Here is a 17207-nt window from a genome sequence, read left to right on the forward strand (position 1 = left end):
CGGGCCCATCTGGCTGCTAGGCTGTCTGAGGTCCTATCCAGAAGTAAGAGAGCAGCGCAGGGTTGGGATTGCGGCTTTGCAGTCCAACCAGAAGTGACGGTTCTGCCGGCCGGAGAACCTGTCAGTGGTCAGAGTTAGATGGGAAGCTGTCGCTACGAAGGGACCAGTTGTCTTTACCAGGGACCTCAGTGATTAACTGAAGAAAGCACCAGAGCAGCATTTTCACCGAATGGGCACGGTGGAGAATCGGGAAACTTCAGGCGGTGATCAAGTCAGGGACCCAACCAGCGGACTTTCACCATCTTTGCACCCACTATGCCTCCCAACCCACCACATGTTGAAGGATGTCAGCTATCTCTGGCCTTGGAGGTTCTCATTAGACCAAAAGAGGTAAAAGACCTTACTATACTAGTTTAGGTGAACCGGGGTTGCTAAGCGTGCAGCAGCATTCTCCAGTTATAGTTTCTGGCTTTGGGTGAGTTCATAGTACTGTATTGTCTGCTTCCTGAGGAAAAAAATCAAATGTTTTATCTCAGATAGTACCACTTCCTGGGAGAGGGAGTACCACATTTTACTGCTCTAACAGTAAAGAACCCCTTCCTGAATGTAAGGTCCTTTCTTATAACCTCATATTGTGGCCGAGTGTCCTCTTGAGGACATAACTGAGCTCTTCCATCCACCATAACTGAGCTCCTCCATCCACCATAACCGAGCTCCTCCATCCACCATAGCTGAGCTCTTCCATCCCCCATAGATGAGCTCCTCCATCCCTCATAGCTGAGTTCCTCCATCGCTGACCTCCTCCATCCCCCCAATAGCTGAGTTCCTTCATTCCCAATGGCTGAGCTCCTCCATCCTCCATAGCTGAGCTTCTCCATCCCCCATAGTGGAGCTCTTCCATCCCCCATAGCCAATCTGCATCCCCCATAGCTGAGCTCCTCCATCCCTCATAGCCAAGCTCCTCCATCCCCCATAGATGAGCTCCTCCACCCCCCCATAGCATAGCTCCTCCATCCCCCATAGCTGAGCCCCTCCATCCCTCATAGCCAAGCTCCTCCATTCCCCATAGCCAAGGTCCTCCATTCCCCATAGCCAAGCTCCTCCATCCCCCATAGATGAGCTCCTCCACCCCCCATAGTGGAGCTCCTCCATCCCCCATAGCCAAGCTCCTCCATCCCCCATAGCTGAGCTCCTCCATCCCTCATAGCCAAGCTCCTCCATTCCCCATAGCCAAGCTCCTCCATCCCCCATAGATGAGCTCCTCCACCCCCCATAGTGGAGCTCCTCCATCCCCCATAGCCAAGCTCCTCCATCCCCCATAGCTGAGCTCCTCCATCCCTCATAGCCAAACTCCTCCATCCCCCATAGCCAAGCTCCTCCATCCCCTATAGCTGAGCTCCTCCATCCCTCATAGCCAAGCTCCTCCATTCCCCATAGCTGAGCTCCACCATCCCTCACGTGTTGAAGATATTTGTATCATGTAATAATCATCCTCCTATAAAAAAAATTATTATCACGTCACAGATGAGCTCCTCCATCCCTCATAGCTGAGTTCCTCCATCGCTGACCTCCTCCATCCCCCCAATAGCTGAGTTCCTTCATTCCCAATGGCTGAGCTCCTCCATCCTCCATAGCTGAGCTTCTCCATCCCCCATAGTGGAGCTCTTCCATCCCCCATAGCCAATCTGCATCCCCCATAGCTGAGCTCCTCCATCCCTCATAGCCAAGCTCCTCCATCCCCCATAGATGAGCTCCTCCACCCCCCCATAGCATAGCTCCTCCATCCCCCATAGCTGAGCCCCTCCATCCCTCATAGCCAAGCTCCTCCATTCCCCATAGCCAAGGTCCTCCATTCCCCATAGCCAAGCTCCTCCATCCCCCATAGATGAGCTCCTCCACCCCCCATAGTGGAGCTCCTCCATCCCCCATAGCCAAGCTCCTCCATCCCCCATAGCTGAGCTCCTCCATCCCTCATAGCCAAACTCCTCCATCCCCCATAGCCAAGCTCCTCCATCCCCTATAGCTGAGCTCCTCCATCCCTCATAGCCAAGCTCCTCCATTCCCCATAGCTGAGCTCCACCATCCCTCACGTGTTGAAGATATTTGTATCATGTAATAATCATCCTCCTATAAAAAAAATTATTATCACGTCACAGATGAGCTCCTCCATTCCTCATAGCTGAGTTCCTCCATCGCTGACCTCCTCCATCCCCCCAATAGCTGAGTTCCTTCATTCCCAATGGCTGAGCTCCTCCATCCTCCATAGCTGAGCTTCTCCATCCCCCATAGTGGAGCTCTTCCATCCCCCATAGCCAATCTGCATCCCCCATAGCTGAGCTCCTCCATCCCTCATAGCCAAGCTCCTCCATCCCCCATAGATGAGCTCCTCCAACCCCCCATAGCATAGCTCCTCCATCCCCCATAGCTGAGCCCCTCCATCCCTCATAGCCAAGCTCCTCCATTCCCCATAGCCAAGCTCCTCCATTCCCCATAGCCAAGCTCCTCCATCCCCCATAGATGAGCTCCTCCACCCCCCATAGTGGAGCACCTCCATCCCCCATAGCCAAGCTCCTCCATCCCCCATAGCTGAGCTCCTCCATCCCTCATAGCCAAGCTCCTCCATTCCCCATAGCCAAGCTCCTCCATCCCCCATAGATGAGCTCCTCCACCCCCCATAGTGGAGCTCCTCCATCCCCCATAGCCAAGCTCCTCCATCCCCCATAGCTGAGCTCCTCCATCCCTCATAGCCAAACTCCTCCATCCCCCATAGCCAAGCTCCTCCATCCCCTATAGCTGAGCTCCTCCATCCCTCATAGCCAAGCTCCTCCATTCCCCATAGCTGAGCTCCACCATCCCTCACGTGTTGAAGATATTTGTATCATGTAATAATCATCCTCCTATAAAAAAAATTATTAAATTATTATCACGTCACAGGTGAGCTCCTCCATCCCTCATAGCTGAGTTCCTCCATCGCTGACCTCCTCCATCCCCCCAATAGCTGAGTTCCTTCATTCCCAATGGCTGAGCTCCTCCATCCTCCATAGCTGAGCTTCTCCATCCCCCATAGTGGAGCTCTTCCATCCCCCATAGCCAATCTGCATCCCCCATAGCTGAGCTCCTCCATCCCTCATAGCCAAGCTCCTCCATCCCCCATAGATGAGCTCCTCCAACCCCCCATAGCATAGCTCCTCCATCCCCCATAGCTGAGCCCCTCCATCCCTCATAGCCAAGCTCCTCCATTCCCCATAGCCAAGCTCCTCCATTCCCCATAGCCAAGCTCCTCCATCCCCCATAGATGAGCTCCTCCACCCCCCATAGTGGAGCACCTCCATCCCCCATAGCCAAGCTCCTCCATCCCCCATAGCTGAGCTCCTCCATCCCTCATAGCCAAGCTCCTCCATTCCCCATAGCCAAGCACCTCCATCCCCCATAGATGAGCTCCTCCACCCCCCATAGTGGAGCTCCTCCATCCCCCATAGCCAAGCTCCTCCATCCCCCATAGCTGAGCTCCTCCATCCCTCATAGCCAAACTCCTCCATCCCCCATAGCCAAGCTCCTCCATTCCCCATAGCTGAGCTCCTCCATCCCTCATAGCCAAGCTCCTCCATTCCCCATAGCCAAGCTCCTCCATCCCCCATAGATGAGCTCCTCCACCCCCCATAGTGGAGCACCTCCATCCCCCATAGCCAAGCTCCTCCATCCCCCATAGCTGAGCTCCTCCATCCCTCATAGCCAAGCTCCTCCATTCCCCATAGCCAAGCTCCTCCATCCCCCATAGATGAGCTCCTCAACCCCCCATAGTGGAGCTCCTCCATCCCCCATAGCCAAGCTCCTCCATCCCCCATAGCTGAGCTCCTCCATCCCTCATAGCCAAACTCCTCCATCCCCCATAGCCAAGCTCCTCCATCCCCTATAGCTGAGCTCCTCCATCCCTCATAGCCAAGCTCCTCCATTCCCCATAGCTGAGCTCCACCATCCCTCACGTGTTGAAGATATTTGTATCATGTAATAATCATCCTCCTATAAAAAAAATTATTAAATTATTATCACGTCACAGGTGAGCTCCTCCATCCCTCATAGCTGAGTTCCTCCATCACTGACCTCCTCCATCCCCCCAATAGCTGAGTTCCTTCATTCCCAATGGCTGAGCTCCTCCATCCTCCATAGCTGAGCTTCTCCATCCCCCATAGTGGAGCTCTTCCATCCCCCATAGCCAATCTGCATCCCCCATAGCTGAGCTCCTCCATCCCTCATAGCCAAGCTCCTCCATCCCCCATAGATGAGCTCCTCCAACCCCCCATAGCATAGCTCCTCCATCCCCCATAGCTGAGCCCCTCCATCCCTCATAGCCAAGCTCCTCCATTCCCCATAGCCAAGCTCCTCCATTCCCCATAGCCAAGCTCCTCCATCCCCCATAGATGAGCTCCTCCACCCCCCATAGTGGAGCACCTCCATCCCCCATAGCCAAGCTCCTCCATCCCCCATAGCTGAGCTCCTCCATCCCTCATAGCCAAGCTCCTCCATTCCCCATAGCCAAGCTCCTCCATCCCCCATAGATGAGCTCCTCCACCCCCCATAGTGGAGCTCCTCCATCCCCCATAGCCAAGCTCCTCCATCCCCCATAGCTGAGCTCCTCCATCCCTCATAGCCAAACTCCTCCATCCCCCATAGCCAAGCTCCTCCATTCCCCATAGCTGAGCTCCTCCATCCCTCATAGCCAAGCTCCTCCATTCCCCATAGCCAAGCTCCTCCATCCCCCATAGATGAGTTCCTCCACCCCCCATAGTGGAGCTCCTCCATCCCCCATAGCCAAGCTCCTCCATTCCCCATAGCCAAGCTCCTCCATCCCTCATAGCTAAGCTCCTCCATTCCCCATAGCCAAGCTCCTCCATCAACCCATAGATGAGCTCCTCCACCCCCCATAGCATAGCTCCTCCATCCCCTATAGCTGAGCTCCTCCATCCCTCATAGCCAAGATCCTCCATTCCCCATAGCCAAGCTCCTCCATCCCCCATAGATGAGCTCCTTCACCCCCCATAGCGGAGCTCCTCCATCCCCCATAGCCAAGCTCCTCCATCCCCCATAGCTGAGCTCCACCATCCCTCACGTGTTGAAGATATTTGTATCATGTAATAATCATCCTCCTATAAAAAAAATTATTATCACGTCACAGTTCAATCCTGATCAATTTGTTATATCGTTATCATAGTTGGAAGGATCAGTAATTTACAGAAATGTTTCCAGGTAGGAGCAGAGAAAGGGTGAGTCTATGTACCCAGGATACAGCAAACAAGAGCATTTATAACCCGCTGCCAAGGTCGTCACCTACCTCATTCTTCCATCTCACACACCATGAGATTACTACTACTTCTTCTAAGTGCCGCTCTGTCCCAGGCTGTAGTCAGGTAAGTACTAAAAGTTCCAGAACCTCTTCTGATTATTAACATTGGATCAGTACATATAGATGGGCTTTCTATATCATTATGATGTATACAGCAGAATTATATAGAGCAGCTGACACTCCAAAATCCCCAACACACTATTATTATTCTACCATTTGTACCAGAGGAGCTTACACTCTAATGTCCCCTCCCCCACTATTATTATTATACATTTATATAGCTCTGACATATACTGGAGTGCTGTACAGAGAACACTGAGCCAATCACATCAGTCTCTGCACCAGAGGAGCTTACACTCTAATGTCCCCTCCCCCACTATTATTATTATACATTTATATAGCTCTGACATATACTGGAGTGCTGTACAGAGATCACTGAGCCAATCACATCAGTCTCTGCACCAGAGGAGCTTACACTCTAATGTCCACTCCCCCACTATTATTATTCTACCATTTGTACCAGAGGAGCTTACACTCTAATGTCCCCTCCCCCACTATTATTATTATACATTTATATAGCTCCGACATATACTGGAGTGCTGTACAGAGATCACTGAGCCAATCACATCAGTCTCTGCACCAGAGGAGCTTACACTCTAATGTCCACTCCCCCACTATTATTATTCTACCATTTGTACCAGAGGAGCTTACACTCTAATGTCCCCTCCCCCACTATTATTATTATACATTTATATAGCTCCGACATATACTGGAGTGCTGTACAGAGATCACTGAGCCAATCACATCAGTCTCTGTACAGAAGAGCTTACACTCTAATGTCCCCTCCCCCACAGTCACATCAGTCTCTATACAGAGGAGCTTACACTCTAATGTCCCCTCCCCCCACAGTCACATCAGTCTCTGTACAGAGGAGCTTACACTCTAATGTCCCCTCCCCCACAGTCACATCAGTCTCTGTACAGAGGAGCTTACACTCTAATGTCCCCTCCCCCACACATCAGTCTCTATACAGAGGAGCTTACACTCTAATGTCCCCTCCCCCCACAGTCACATCAGTCTCTATACAGAGGAGCTTACACTCTAATGTCCCCTCCCCCACAGTCACATAAGTCTCTGCAGCAGAGGAGCTTACACTCTAATGTCCCCTCCCCCCACAGTCACATCAGTCTCTATACAGAGGAGCTTACACTCTAATGTCCCCTCCCCCACAGTCACATCAGTCTCTATACAGAGGAGCTTACACTCTAATGTCCCCTCCCCCACAGTCACATCAGTCTCTATACAGAGGAGCTTACACTCTAATGTCCCCTCCCCCACAGTCACATCAGTCTCTGTACAGAGGAGCTTACACTCTAATGTCCCCTCCCCCCACAGTCACATCAGTCTCTATACAGAGGAGCTTACACTCTAATGTCCCCTCCCCCACAGTCACATCAGTCTCTGTACAGAGGAGCTTACACTCTAATGTCCCCTCCTCCCACAGTCACATCAGTCTCTATACAGAGGAGCTTACACTCTAATGTCCCCTCCCCCCACAGTCACATCAGTCTCTATACAGAGGAGCTTACACTCTAATGTCCCCTCCCCCCACAGTCACATCAGTCTCTGTACAGAGGAGCTTACACTCTAATGTCCCCTCCCCCACAGTCACATCAGTCTCTATACAGAGGAGCTTACACTCTAATGTCCCCTCCCCCACAGTCACATCAGTCTCTGTACAGAGGAGCTTACACTCTAATGTCCCCTCCCCCCACAGTCACATCAATCTCTATACAGAGGAGCTTACACTCTAATGTCCCCTCCCCCCACAGTCACATCAGTCTCTATACAGAGGAGCTTACACTCTAATGTCCCCTCCCCCCACAGTCACATCAGTCTCTGTACAGAGGAGCTTACACTCTAATGTCCCCTCCCCCACAGTCACATCAGTCTCTATACAGAGGAGCTTACACTCTAATCTCCCCTCCCCCCACACATCAGTCTCTATACAGAGGAGCTTACACTCTAATGTCCCCTCCCCCACAGTCACATCAGTCTCTATACAGAGGAGCTTACACTCTAATGTCCCCTCCCCCACACATCAGTCTCTGTACAGAGGAGCTTACACTGTAATGTCCCCTCCCCCCACAGTCACATCAGTCTCTATACAGAGGAGCTTACACTCTAATGTCCCCTCCCCCACAGTCACATCAGTCTCTATACAGAGGAGCTTACACTCTAATGTCCCCTCCCCCACAGTCACATCAGTCTCTATACAGAGGAGCTTACACTCTAATGTCCCCTCCCCCCCACAGTCACATCAGTCTCTATACAGAGGAGCTTACACTCTAATGTCCCCTCCCCCCCACAGTCACATCAGTCTCTGTACAGAGGAGCTTACACTCTAATGTCCCCTCCCCCCACAGTCACATCAGTCTCTATACAGAGGAGCTTACACTCTAATGTCCCCTCCCCCACAGTCACATCAGTCTCTGTACAGAGGAGCTTACACTCTAATGTCCCCTCCCCCCACAGTCACATCAGTCTCTATACAGGGAGCTTACACTCTAATGTCCCCTCCCCACACACATCAGTCTCTATACAGAGGAGCTTACACTCTAATGTCCCCCTCCCCCCATCACATCAGTCTCTATACAGAGGAGCTTACACTCTAATGTCCCCTCCCCCACAGTCACATCAGTCTCTATACAGAGGAGCTTACACTCTAATGTCCCCTCCCCCACACATCAGTCTCTGTACAGAGGAGCTTACACTGTAATGTTCCCCTCCCCCCACAGTCACATCAGTCTCTATACAGAGGAGCTTACACTCTAATGTCCCCTCCCCCCACAGTCACATCAGTCTCTGTACAGAGGAGCTTACACTCTAATGTCCCCTCCCCCCACAGTCACATCATCTCTATACAGAGGAGCTTACACTCTAATGTCCCCTCCCCCACAGTCACATCAGTCTCTATACAGAGGAGCTTACACTCTAATGTCCCCTCCCCCACAGTCACATCAGTCTCTGTACAGGAGCTTACACTCTAATGTCCCCTCCCCCCACAGTCACATCAGTCTCTGTACAGAGGCTTACACTCTAATGTCCCCTCCCCCCACAGTCACATCAGTCTCTATACAGAGAGCTTACACTCTAATGTCCCCTCCCCCCAACAGTCACATCAGTCTCTGTACAGAGGAGCTTACACTCTAATGTCCCCTCCCCCCACAGTCACATCAGTCTCTGTACAGAGGAGCTTACACACTAATGTCCCCTCCCCCCACAGTCACATCAGTCTCTGTACAGAGGAGCTTACACTCTAATGTCCCCTCCCCCCACAGTCACATCAGTCTCTGTACAGAGAGCTTACACTCTAATGTCCCTCCCACACAGTCACATCAGTCTCTATACAGAGGAGCTTACACTCTAATGTCCCCTCCCCCCATCACATCAGTCTATACAGAGGAGCTTACACTCTAATGTCCCCTCCCCCACAGTCTATCAGTCTCTATACAGAGGAGCTTACACTCTAATGTCCCCTCCCCCACAGTCCACATCAGTCTCTAATACAGAGGAGCTTACACTCTAATGTCCCCTCCCCCCACAGTCACATCAGTCTCTATACAGAGGAGCTTACACTCTAATGTCCCTCCCCCACACATCAGTCTCTATACAGAGAGCTTACACTCTAATGTCCCCTCCCACACAGTCACATCAGTCTCAATACAGAGGAGCTTACACTTAATGTCCCTCCCCCCATCACATCAGTCTCTATACAGAGGAGCTTACACTCTAATGTCCCCTCCCCCACAGTCACATCAGTCTCTATACAGAGAGCTTACACTCTAATGTCCCCTCCCCCACAGTCAACATCAGTCTCTGTACAGAGGAGCTTACACTCTAATGTCCCCTCCCCCACACTCACATCAGTCTCTGTACAGAGGAGCTTACACTCTAATGTCCCCTCCCCCACAGTCACATCAGTCTCTATACAGAGGAGCTTACACTCTAATGTCCCCTTCCACAGTCACATCAGTCTCTGTACAGAGGAGCTTACACTCTAATGTCCCCTCCCCCACAGTCCATCAGTCTCTGTACAGAGGAGCTTACACTCTAAAGTCCCCTCCCCCCACAGTCACATCAGTCTCTGTACAGAGGAGCTTACACTCTAATGTCCTCCCCCCCCCAGTCACATCAGTCTCTTACAGAGGAGCTTACACTCTAATGTCCCCTCCCACACAGTCACATCAGTCTCTATACAGAGGAGCTTACACTCTAATGTCCCCTCCCCATCACATCAGTCCTCTATACAGAGGAGCTTACACTCTATGTCCCCTCCCCCACATCCATATCCAGTCTCTATACAGAAGGAGCTTACACTCTAATGTCCCTCCCCCACAGTCACATCAGTCTCTATACAGAGGAGCTTACACTCTAATGTCCCCTCCCCCCACAGTCACATCAGTCTCTATACAGAGGAGCTTACACTCTAATGTCCCCTCCCCCACACATCAGTCTCTATACAGAGGAGCTTACACTCTAATGTCCCCTCCCCCCACACGTCACATCAGTCTCTATACAGAGAGCTTACACTCTAATGTCTCCTCCCCCCACAGTCACATCAGTCTCTATACAGAGGAGCTTACACTCTAATGTCCCCTCCCCCACAGTCACATCAGTCTCTATACAGAGGAGCTTACACTCTAATGTCCCTCCCCCACAGTCACATCAGTCCTCTAGTACAGAGGAGCTTACACTCTAATGTCCCCTCCCCCACTTCACATCAGTCTCTATACAGAGGAGCTTACACTCTAATGTCCCCTCCCCCCCACAGTCACATCAGTCTCTATACAGAGGAAGCTTACACTCTAATGTCCCCTCCCCCACAGTCACATAAGTCTCTGTACGAGAGGAGCTTACACTCTAATGTCCCCTCCCCCACAGTCACATCAGTCTCTATACAGAGGAGCTTACACTCTAATGTCCCCTCCCCCCACATCATATCAGTCTCTATACAGAGGAGCTTACACTCTAATGTCCCCTCCCCCACAGTCCACATCAGTCTCTATACAGAGGAGCTTACACTCTAATGTCCCCTCCCCCACAGTCACATCAGTCTCTATAGAGAGGAGCTTACACTCTAATGTCCCCTCCCCCACAGTCACATCAGTCTCTGTACAGAGGAGCTTACACTCTAATGTCCCCTCCCCCACACATCAGTCTCTATACAGAGGAGCTTACACTCTAATGTCCCCTCCCCCCACAGTCACATCAGTCTCTATACAGAGGAGCTTACACTCTAATGTCCCCTCCCCCACAGTCACATCAGTCTCTGTACAGAGGAGCTTACACTCTAATGTCCCCTCCCCCCACAGTCACATCAGTCTCTGTACAGAGGAGCTTACACTCTAATGTCCCCTCCCCCCACAGTCACATCAGTCTCTATACAGAGGAGCTTACACTCTAATGTCCCCTCCCCCCATCACATCAGTCTCTATACAGAGGAGCTTACACTCTAATGTCCCCTCCCCCACAGTCACATCAGTCTCTATACAGAGGAGCTTACACTCTAATGTCCCCTCCCCCACAGTCACATCAGTCTCTATACAGAGGAGCTTACACTCTAATGTCCCCTCCCCCCACAGTCACATCAGTCTCTGTACAGAGGAGCTTACACTCTAATGTCCCCTCCCCCACAGTCACATCAGTCTCTGTACAGAGGAGCTTACACTCTAATGTCCCCTCCCCCACAGTCACATCAGTCTCTGTACAGAGGAGCTTACACTCTAATGTCCCCTCCCCCCACAGTCACATCAGTCTCTATACAGAGGAGCTTACACTCTAATGTCCCCTCCCCCCACAGTCACATCAGTCTCTATACAGAGGAGCTTACACTCTAATGTCCCCTCCCCCACAGTCACATCAGTCTCTATACAGAGGAGCTTACACTCTAATGTCCCCTCCCCCACAGTCACATCAGTCTCTATACAGAGGAGCTTACACTCTAATGTCCCCTCCCCCCACAGTCACATCAGTCTCTATACAGAGGAGCTTACACTCTAATGTCCCCTCCCCCACAGTCACATCAGTCTCTGTACAGAGGAGCTTACACTCTAATGTCCCCTCCCCCCACAGTCACATCAGTCTCTGTACAGAGGAGCTTACACTCTAATGTCCCCTCCCCCCACAGTCACATCAGTCTCTATACAGAGGAGCTTACACTCTAATGTCCCCTCCCCCCATCACATCAGTCTCTATACAGAGGAGCTTACACTCTAATGTCCCCTCCCCCACAGTCACATCAGTCTCTATACAGAGGAGCTTACACTCTAATGTCCCCTCCCCCACAGTCACATCAGTCTCTATACAGAGGAGCTTACACTCTAATGTCCCCTCCCCCACAGTCACATCAGTCTCTATACAGAGGAGCTTACACTCTAATGTCCCCTCCCCCCACAGTCACATCAGTCTCTGTACAGAGGAGCTTACACTCTAATGTCCCCTCCCCCACAGTCACATCAGTCTCTATACAGAGGAGCTTACACTCTAATGTCCCCTCCCCCACACACATCAGTCTCTGTACAGAGGAGCTTACACTCTAATGTCCCGGCACAGTTACACTCACTGATTTACTAATGATCGTGAATGTCAGTGATGATGTCATAGTTGGTGAGATGTCCGTGACGTTCATCTGCTGACATTCTGATATGGGGGGCACACAACGATTAAAGCCCCTCCCCCGAGGAGACGTTCCTGATCCTGGGGTCAGTTTGGAATTCCATCGTTTTCGCAGTTACAGGGATTTATCTGGATTTCTGTACAAAGTCTGTAAACAGCCAGGGATGCAGAGACCGATGACCGCTCCAGTATGTGTATGTGATATAGGGAACTTAGATTGTAAGCTCCTTGGGTGAGGGGCTGATATAAATGTAGAGTATGTAAAGCTCGGCCTGCATTGTTGGCACCATGTACAGACCAAGAATTGAATATTTTTGTATTCTCTCTGCGTTCTGTTGTGAAGTGGACCTCCTTCTCTCCATTTCAGGGTCCCCCTGAGCAGAGGGAAATCCATCAGGAGGACATTACTGGAACATGGACTTCTCCATTATTCCGCAGTCCTGCAGGATGCAGCCAGGGAGCCTTTAGTGGACTATATGGATGTGAGTGGTGGCTTTACTTTTTGTGTCCATCCAACCAGAGCTCATAAAATCCTTCCTGGAAGACAACGAATGACGAATCATTGTCTCCGTTATTTCCGTATTTTCGGGATAATAAAATGAAATCTCTGTATCATTATCTCCTTTTCTCTAATAAACAGAATGAATACTTTGGCACCATTTCCATTGGAACTCCACCCCAAGATTTCTGGGTTGTGTTTGACACGGGATCTGCGGATCTGTGGGTTCCCTCCGTCTCCTGCTCCAGTGCAGCTTGCAGTAAGTCGGTCTGGTGACACCAGATATGGAAATTATCATCTTCCTCCTTCTTGGACTTTCCTTCATATGTTCTGCTTGAAATAATGTGACAGAAATGAGTTCTTTGTGCTGCAGTCTGATATACCATGGAAAGTATTCATAGTATATACTGTATATAGTAAGAGATGGAGGTGCCTCAGAGGAGTGACAGACCTTAGAAGTATAAAACTCAAAGATTGTGGGACTCAGAGGTGTGAACCATGCAGAGCGCGGGGTAAGGAGTATATAATGTACAGTAGAGTATATTGGGTGCAGCAGTCAGGAGTATGTAACATGCAGAGTGCAGGGGTCAGATTATGTCATGTATCGCCAGGTGTCCAGAGCACGGAGTAAGGAGTATATAATGTACAGTAGAGTATATTGGGTGCAGCAGTCAGGAGTATGTAACATGCAGAGTGCAGGGGTCAGATTATGTCATGTATCGCCAGGTGTCCAGAGCACGGAGTAAGGAGTACATAATGTACAGTAGAGTATATTGGGTGCAGCAGTCAGGAGTATGTAACATGCAGAGTGCAGGGGTCAGATTATGTCATGTATCGCCAGGTGTCCAGAGCACAGGGTAAGGAGTATATAATGTACAGTAGAGTATATTGGGTGCAGCAGTCAGGAGTATGTAACATGCAGAGTGCAGGGGTCAGATTATGTCATGTATCGCCAGGTGTCCAGAGCACGGAGTAAGGAGTATATAATGTACAGTAGAGTATATTGGGTGCAGCAGTCAGGAGTATGTAACATGCAGAGTGCAGGGGTCAGATTATGTCATGTATTGCCAGGTGTCCAGAACATGGAGTAAGGAGTATATAATGTACAGTAGAGTATATTGGGTGCAGCAGTCAGGAGTATGTAACATGCAGAGTGCAGGAGTCAGATTATGTCATGTATTGCCAGGTGTCCAGAACATGGAGTAAGGAGTATATAATGTACAGTAGAGTATATTGGGTGCAGCAGTCAGGAGTATGTAACATGCAGAGTGCAGGAGTCAGATTATGTCATGTATTGCCAGGTGTCCAGAACATGGAGTAAGGAGTATATAATGTACAGTAGAGTATATTGGGTGCAGCAGTCAGGAGTATGTAATATGCAGAGTGCAGGAGTCAGATTATGTCATGTATTGCCAGGTGTCCAGAACATGGAGTAAGGAGTATATAATGTACAGTAGAGTATATTGGGTGCAGCAGTCAGGAGTATGTAACATGCAGAGTGCAGGAGTCAGATTATGTCATGTATTGCCAGGTGTCCAGAACATGGAGTAAGGAGTATATAATGTACAGTAGAGTATATTGGGTGCAGCAGTCAGGAGTATGTAACATGCAGAGTGCAGGAGTCAGATTATGTCATGTATTGCCAGGTGTCCAGAACATGGAGTAAGGAGTATATAATGTACAGTAGAGTATATTGGGTGCAGCAGACAGGAGTATGTAATATGCAGAGTGCAGGAGGTAGAAGCATGTAAAATAGTTTAGGAATATGTAACATAGGGCTCAGGCATTAAAGTATGTAATGCACTACCCAGTATTCAGATTTCAGGGGTCAGAGGGGTGTAACACACAGAGTGCAGGGGTCAGGTGTTTGTAATGCATGGAGCACAAGGGTCAGGAGTGTGTAATGCACAGAGTGCCAGGTTTAGGGGCACATAATACACAGAGTGCAGGGGTCAGATGATGTCATGTATCACCTGGTATCCAGAGTACAGGGCACTCTGGAGTATGTAACTAAGGGAATGCAGATGTCAAAGTATGTAAAATATAACCCAGTGTCCAGAGTGCAGGGGTCAGGTGTGTGTAACCTTCAATCCAGCATACAAAACAAAATCCCCTTTTGCCTTACCCCACCACCCCAAGCAATTCTAATATCAAAAATCCCCCCTCCCCCTCAAGCAATCAATCCCCTCCCACATCCAAATTTCCCTCAATACCAAATTCTCCCCTCACCCCCCCCCCCCCCGCCTTAGCAAAAACCAGACACCAGAGCAATGCCCGGCAGAGTGAGGGAAAGTCCTCCCCGGGTTTCCCTGGTTGAGTCCGGTGACATGTCAGAGACAGAAAGAAACCTAGGAGAGCTTCACTGGACGGCACCCGTACGGGGCTTTGTACCACTATGTAGGAGTCTCTGTGACCTGACCTATAATGGGACATCCTTTATCCTCTGGGGACATTTTATGGTTTCTTCTTCTACTTGCCATACCAGCCAATCTGTGATATGTATAAACTAGATGTACTGCACCCCCATAGGACCCGCTTGTAAAAACAGTGCCATTTCCCCCACTTAGAGCACACACAGCCAGGCACACAGCATTTTCTTCATTCTTCTATTTGCTCAAAAATAGTCTGGGCCTAGGGGTTCTTTTAGGGTTTTTATTGGGAATTATGAACTGGGATAGGGAGAGGGAGAAGGAGATACCCCCAAAAACTGTAGAACTGGACAACTTGGGGACTCCTTAGCTTCTGGCTGTACAGTATCCAGAGTGAAAGTCCCTCAGGATCTCTATGCTGATAGTGACTAGTACTCCACCCAGAGTTTAAAGCTACACACTGTCACTGGCTCCTCAGCAATGAGGTTGCTTACTCACTTAGCCACAGGTTTATCAGTTGCTCCCTGCCAATATCCACCAGGCTCTTCCTAGTGAGGGAGAAATAGGCTTACACCTCCTTAGGACAGCTGGACTCTCTCCCACCAACTTCCTCCTGGCTCTTTCCAGTGAGCTTCTCCAGCCCCAACTTGATCCCTGCACTTAAGCTTGCAAATAGGCCCCTCAACTAAGCCTCTCAGCGGGCTCCTGTGCCCTCTGTGGTGGGTCATCTTTCCTTGGGCCCCTGGCAATCCAACACCTCTTGGTAAGACAATTGAACATTGGGGGATGCACAACAGATGCTATTATATGTATACATAAAGTACTCATATCTGTTCACTGTATTTTGTGACTAATATGTAATTTCTCTACTTTCATAGTTATGTGATAATCATCTTTTAATCACCATCTAACTGTAGAAATCTCCTGAAGAAGCGGCTAATGTAAACCCGCGAAACATGTAGAGCATCTAATATACAGATGTTTTCTATGTTCTAGTTGTCACGATCTGGTGCAACTTTAGAATTTTGCCTTGATTATCACTATTTGTTTTAATCTGTAAATCTGTCATTATATGTATTTTTGTGATAAATTTCTTTAAATATTTTACTTCTGACTGTTTAGCATCAGTTGATATACGGTACCATTAAAGTCCAATATATCCTCTTCCTTCCTATCTATACATAAGCCTAGCTGGAACCTCAGTGTCTTCCTGATCTATCCTTCCAGAAATCTGCCCCTGGGACAGAGTCCCCCTGAACAGGGGTCTCCTCCAGCAGGGCTGGACCCAGAAACTCTGCTTCTCTGCCTCAGGCCCCAGTCTATTTATATGCTCTTCCACCACCTTCTGGGCACACCTCCCCAGGGATTGGCTGGAGACCCATAAATATTCAGGCTTCCTACACTGTTCTTCCTCCCACTATAATTCTAGAATCCTCAGAAGCAGCCTGTGAGACATCGAGCAGACCTAAACAATCAACCCTTACTCCACTGATTACAGAGGAGCCGAACTAAATGTACCTAGCAGCCTGCGCTAAACTAGGAGGGCGCTACATACAGTATATATTTATAAAAGGTTCAGTTCACTAAACTAGAACCATTGCTCTTTGTTACTTTGAGTGATAAAAAAAAACAGTTGTTATAGTAAATGACACGTCATACCGAAATAAAGTGTGCCTATGACATGTATATAAATGTTTTGTCTTTTTCCCTTCAGCAAATCATCACAGGTTTAATCCTCACATTTCCTCCAGCTTTCAACCATCCACTCAGATAGTCTCCATCTCCTATGGCACAGGCAGGATAAGTGGAGCTCTGGCATATGACACGGTGCAGGTAGGAGCATCTGAATGGAACACTTTATGGGTTCTGATGAGCAATGAACCTCCACAATGATAGAATGTCCCCGGGACAAAGACCATCTTTGGGATCTTTCTTAGGGTTAGGTCTCCCTGCCCTATGTGCTAGCTGAAGCATCAACAATAGATGAAAGCTTAGTCTGTTATATTTGGTGTATTAATATAGTGAATATTATTGAGTAGTGAATATTATTGAGAGCGATGTTATCCATACCAGGAACCACTGTGTGTGTTGGTTGGGTCCTGAGAGTACAAGGAGGATGGCGTGTGGGTTACCAGTTACCTTTATTGGGCACATTAGATATAAGACTATGAAAGACATTTAGAGAGGTCTCTTTTTCCTTTGATGAGCTCTGCAGCAGAAAATTCACTATGGAAATGGCTCATTATAATTTTGCAAACTGATAACAGCATTTCATAAAAGTGTTTCCTAACCCTTTACCCTCTGTCAGGCTGCCCGACAG

The 17207-nt window shown here is 49.4% G+C and overlaps 1 protein-coding gene and 1 pseudogene across 1 annotated transcript; both read left to right on the plus strand.

The window, feature by feature from the left end:
• Window positions 1-5254: 5254 nt before the first annotated feature.
• On the plus strand, window positions 5255-16780 carry LOC141124106 (pepsin A-like). The gene is made up of 4 exons (XM_073612190.1): window positions 5255-5405; window positions 12387-12501; window positions 12660-12777; window positions 16602-16780. Exons 1-4 carry the CDS (start codon window positions 5353-5355, stop codon window positions 16778-16780), a joined length of 465 nt encoding a protein of 154 aa, XP_073468291.1. The 5' UTR covers window positions 5255-5352.
• Window positions 16781-17003: 223 nt separating this feature from the next.
• LOC141124107 (beta-1,4-galactosyltransferase galt-1-like) overlaps window positions 17004-17207 on the plus strand; it is a 33796-nt pseudogene continuing 33592 nt past the window's right edge.

Source organism: Aquarana catesbeiana, linkage group LG01 (assembly GCF_042186555.1).
Source record: "Aquarana catesbeiana isolate 2022-GZ linkage group LG01, ASM4218655v1, whole genome shotgun sequence".
NCBI lineage: Eukaryota > Metazoa > Chordata > Amphibia > Anura > Ranidae > Aquarana > Aquarana catesbeiana.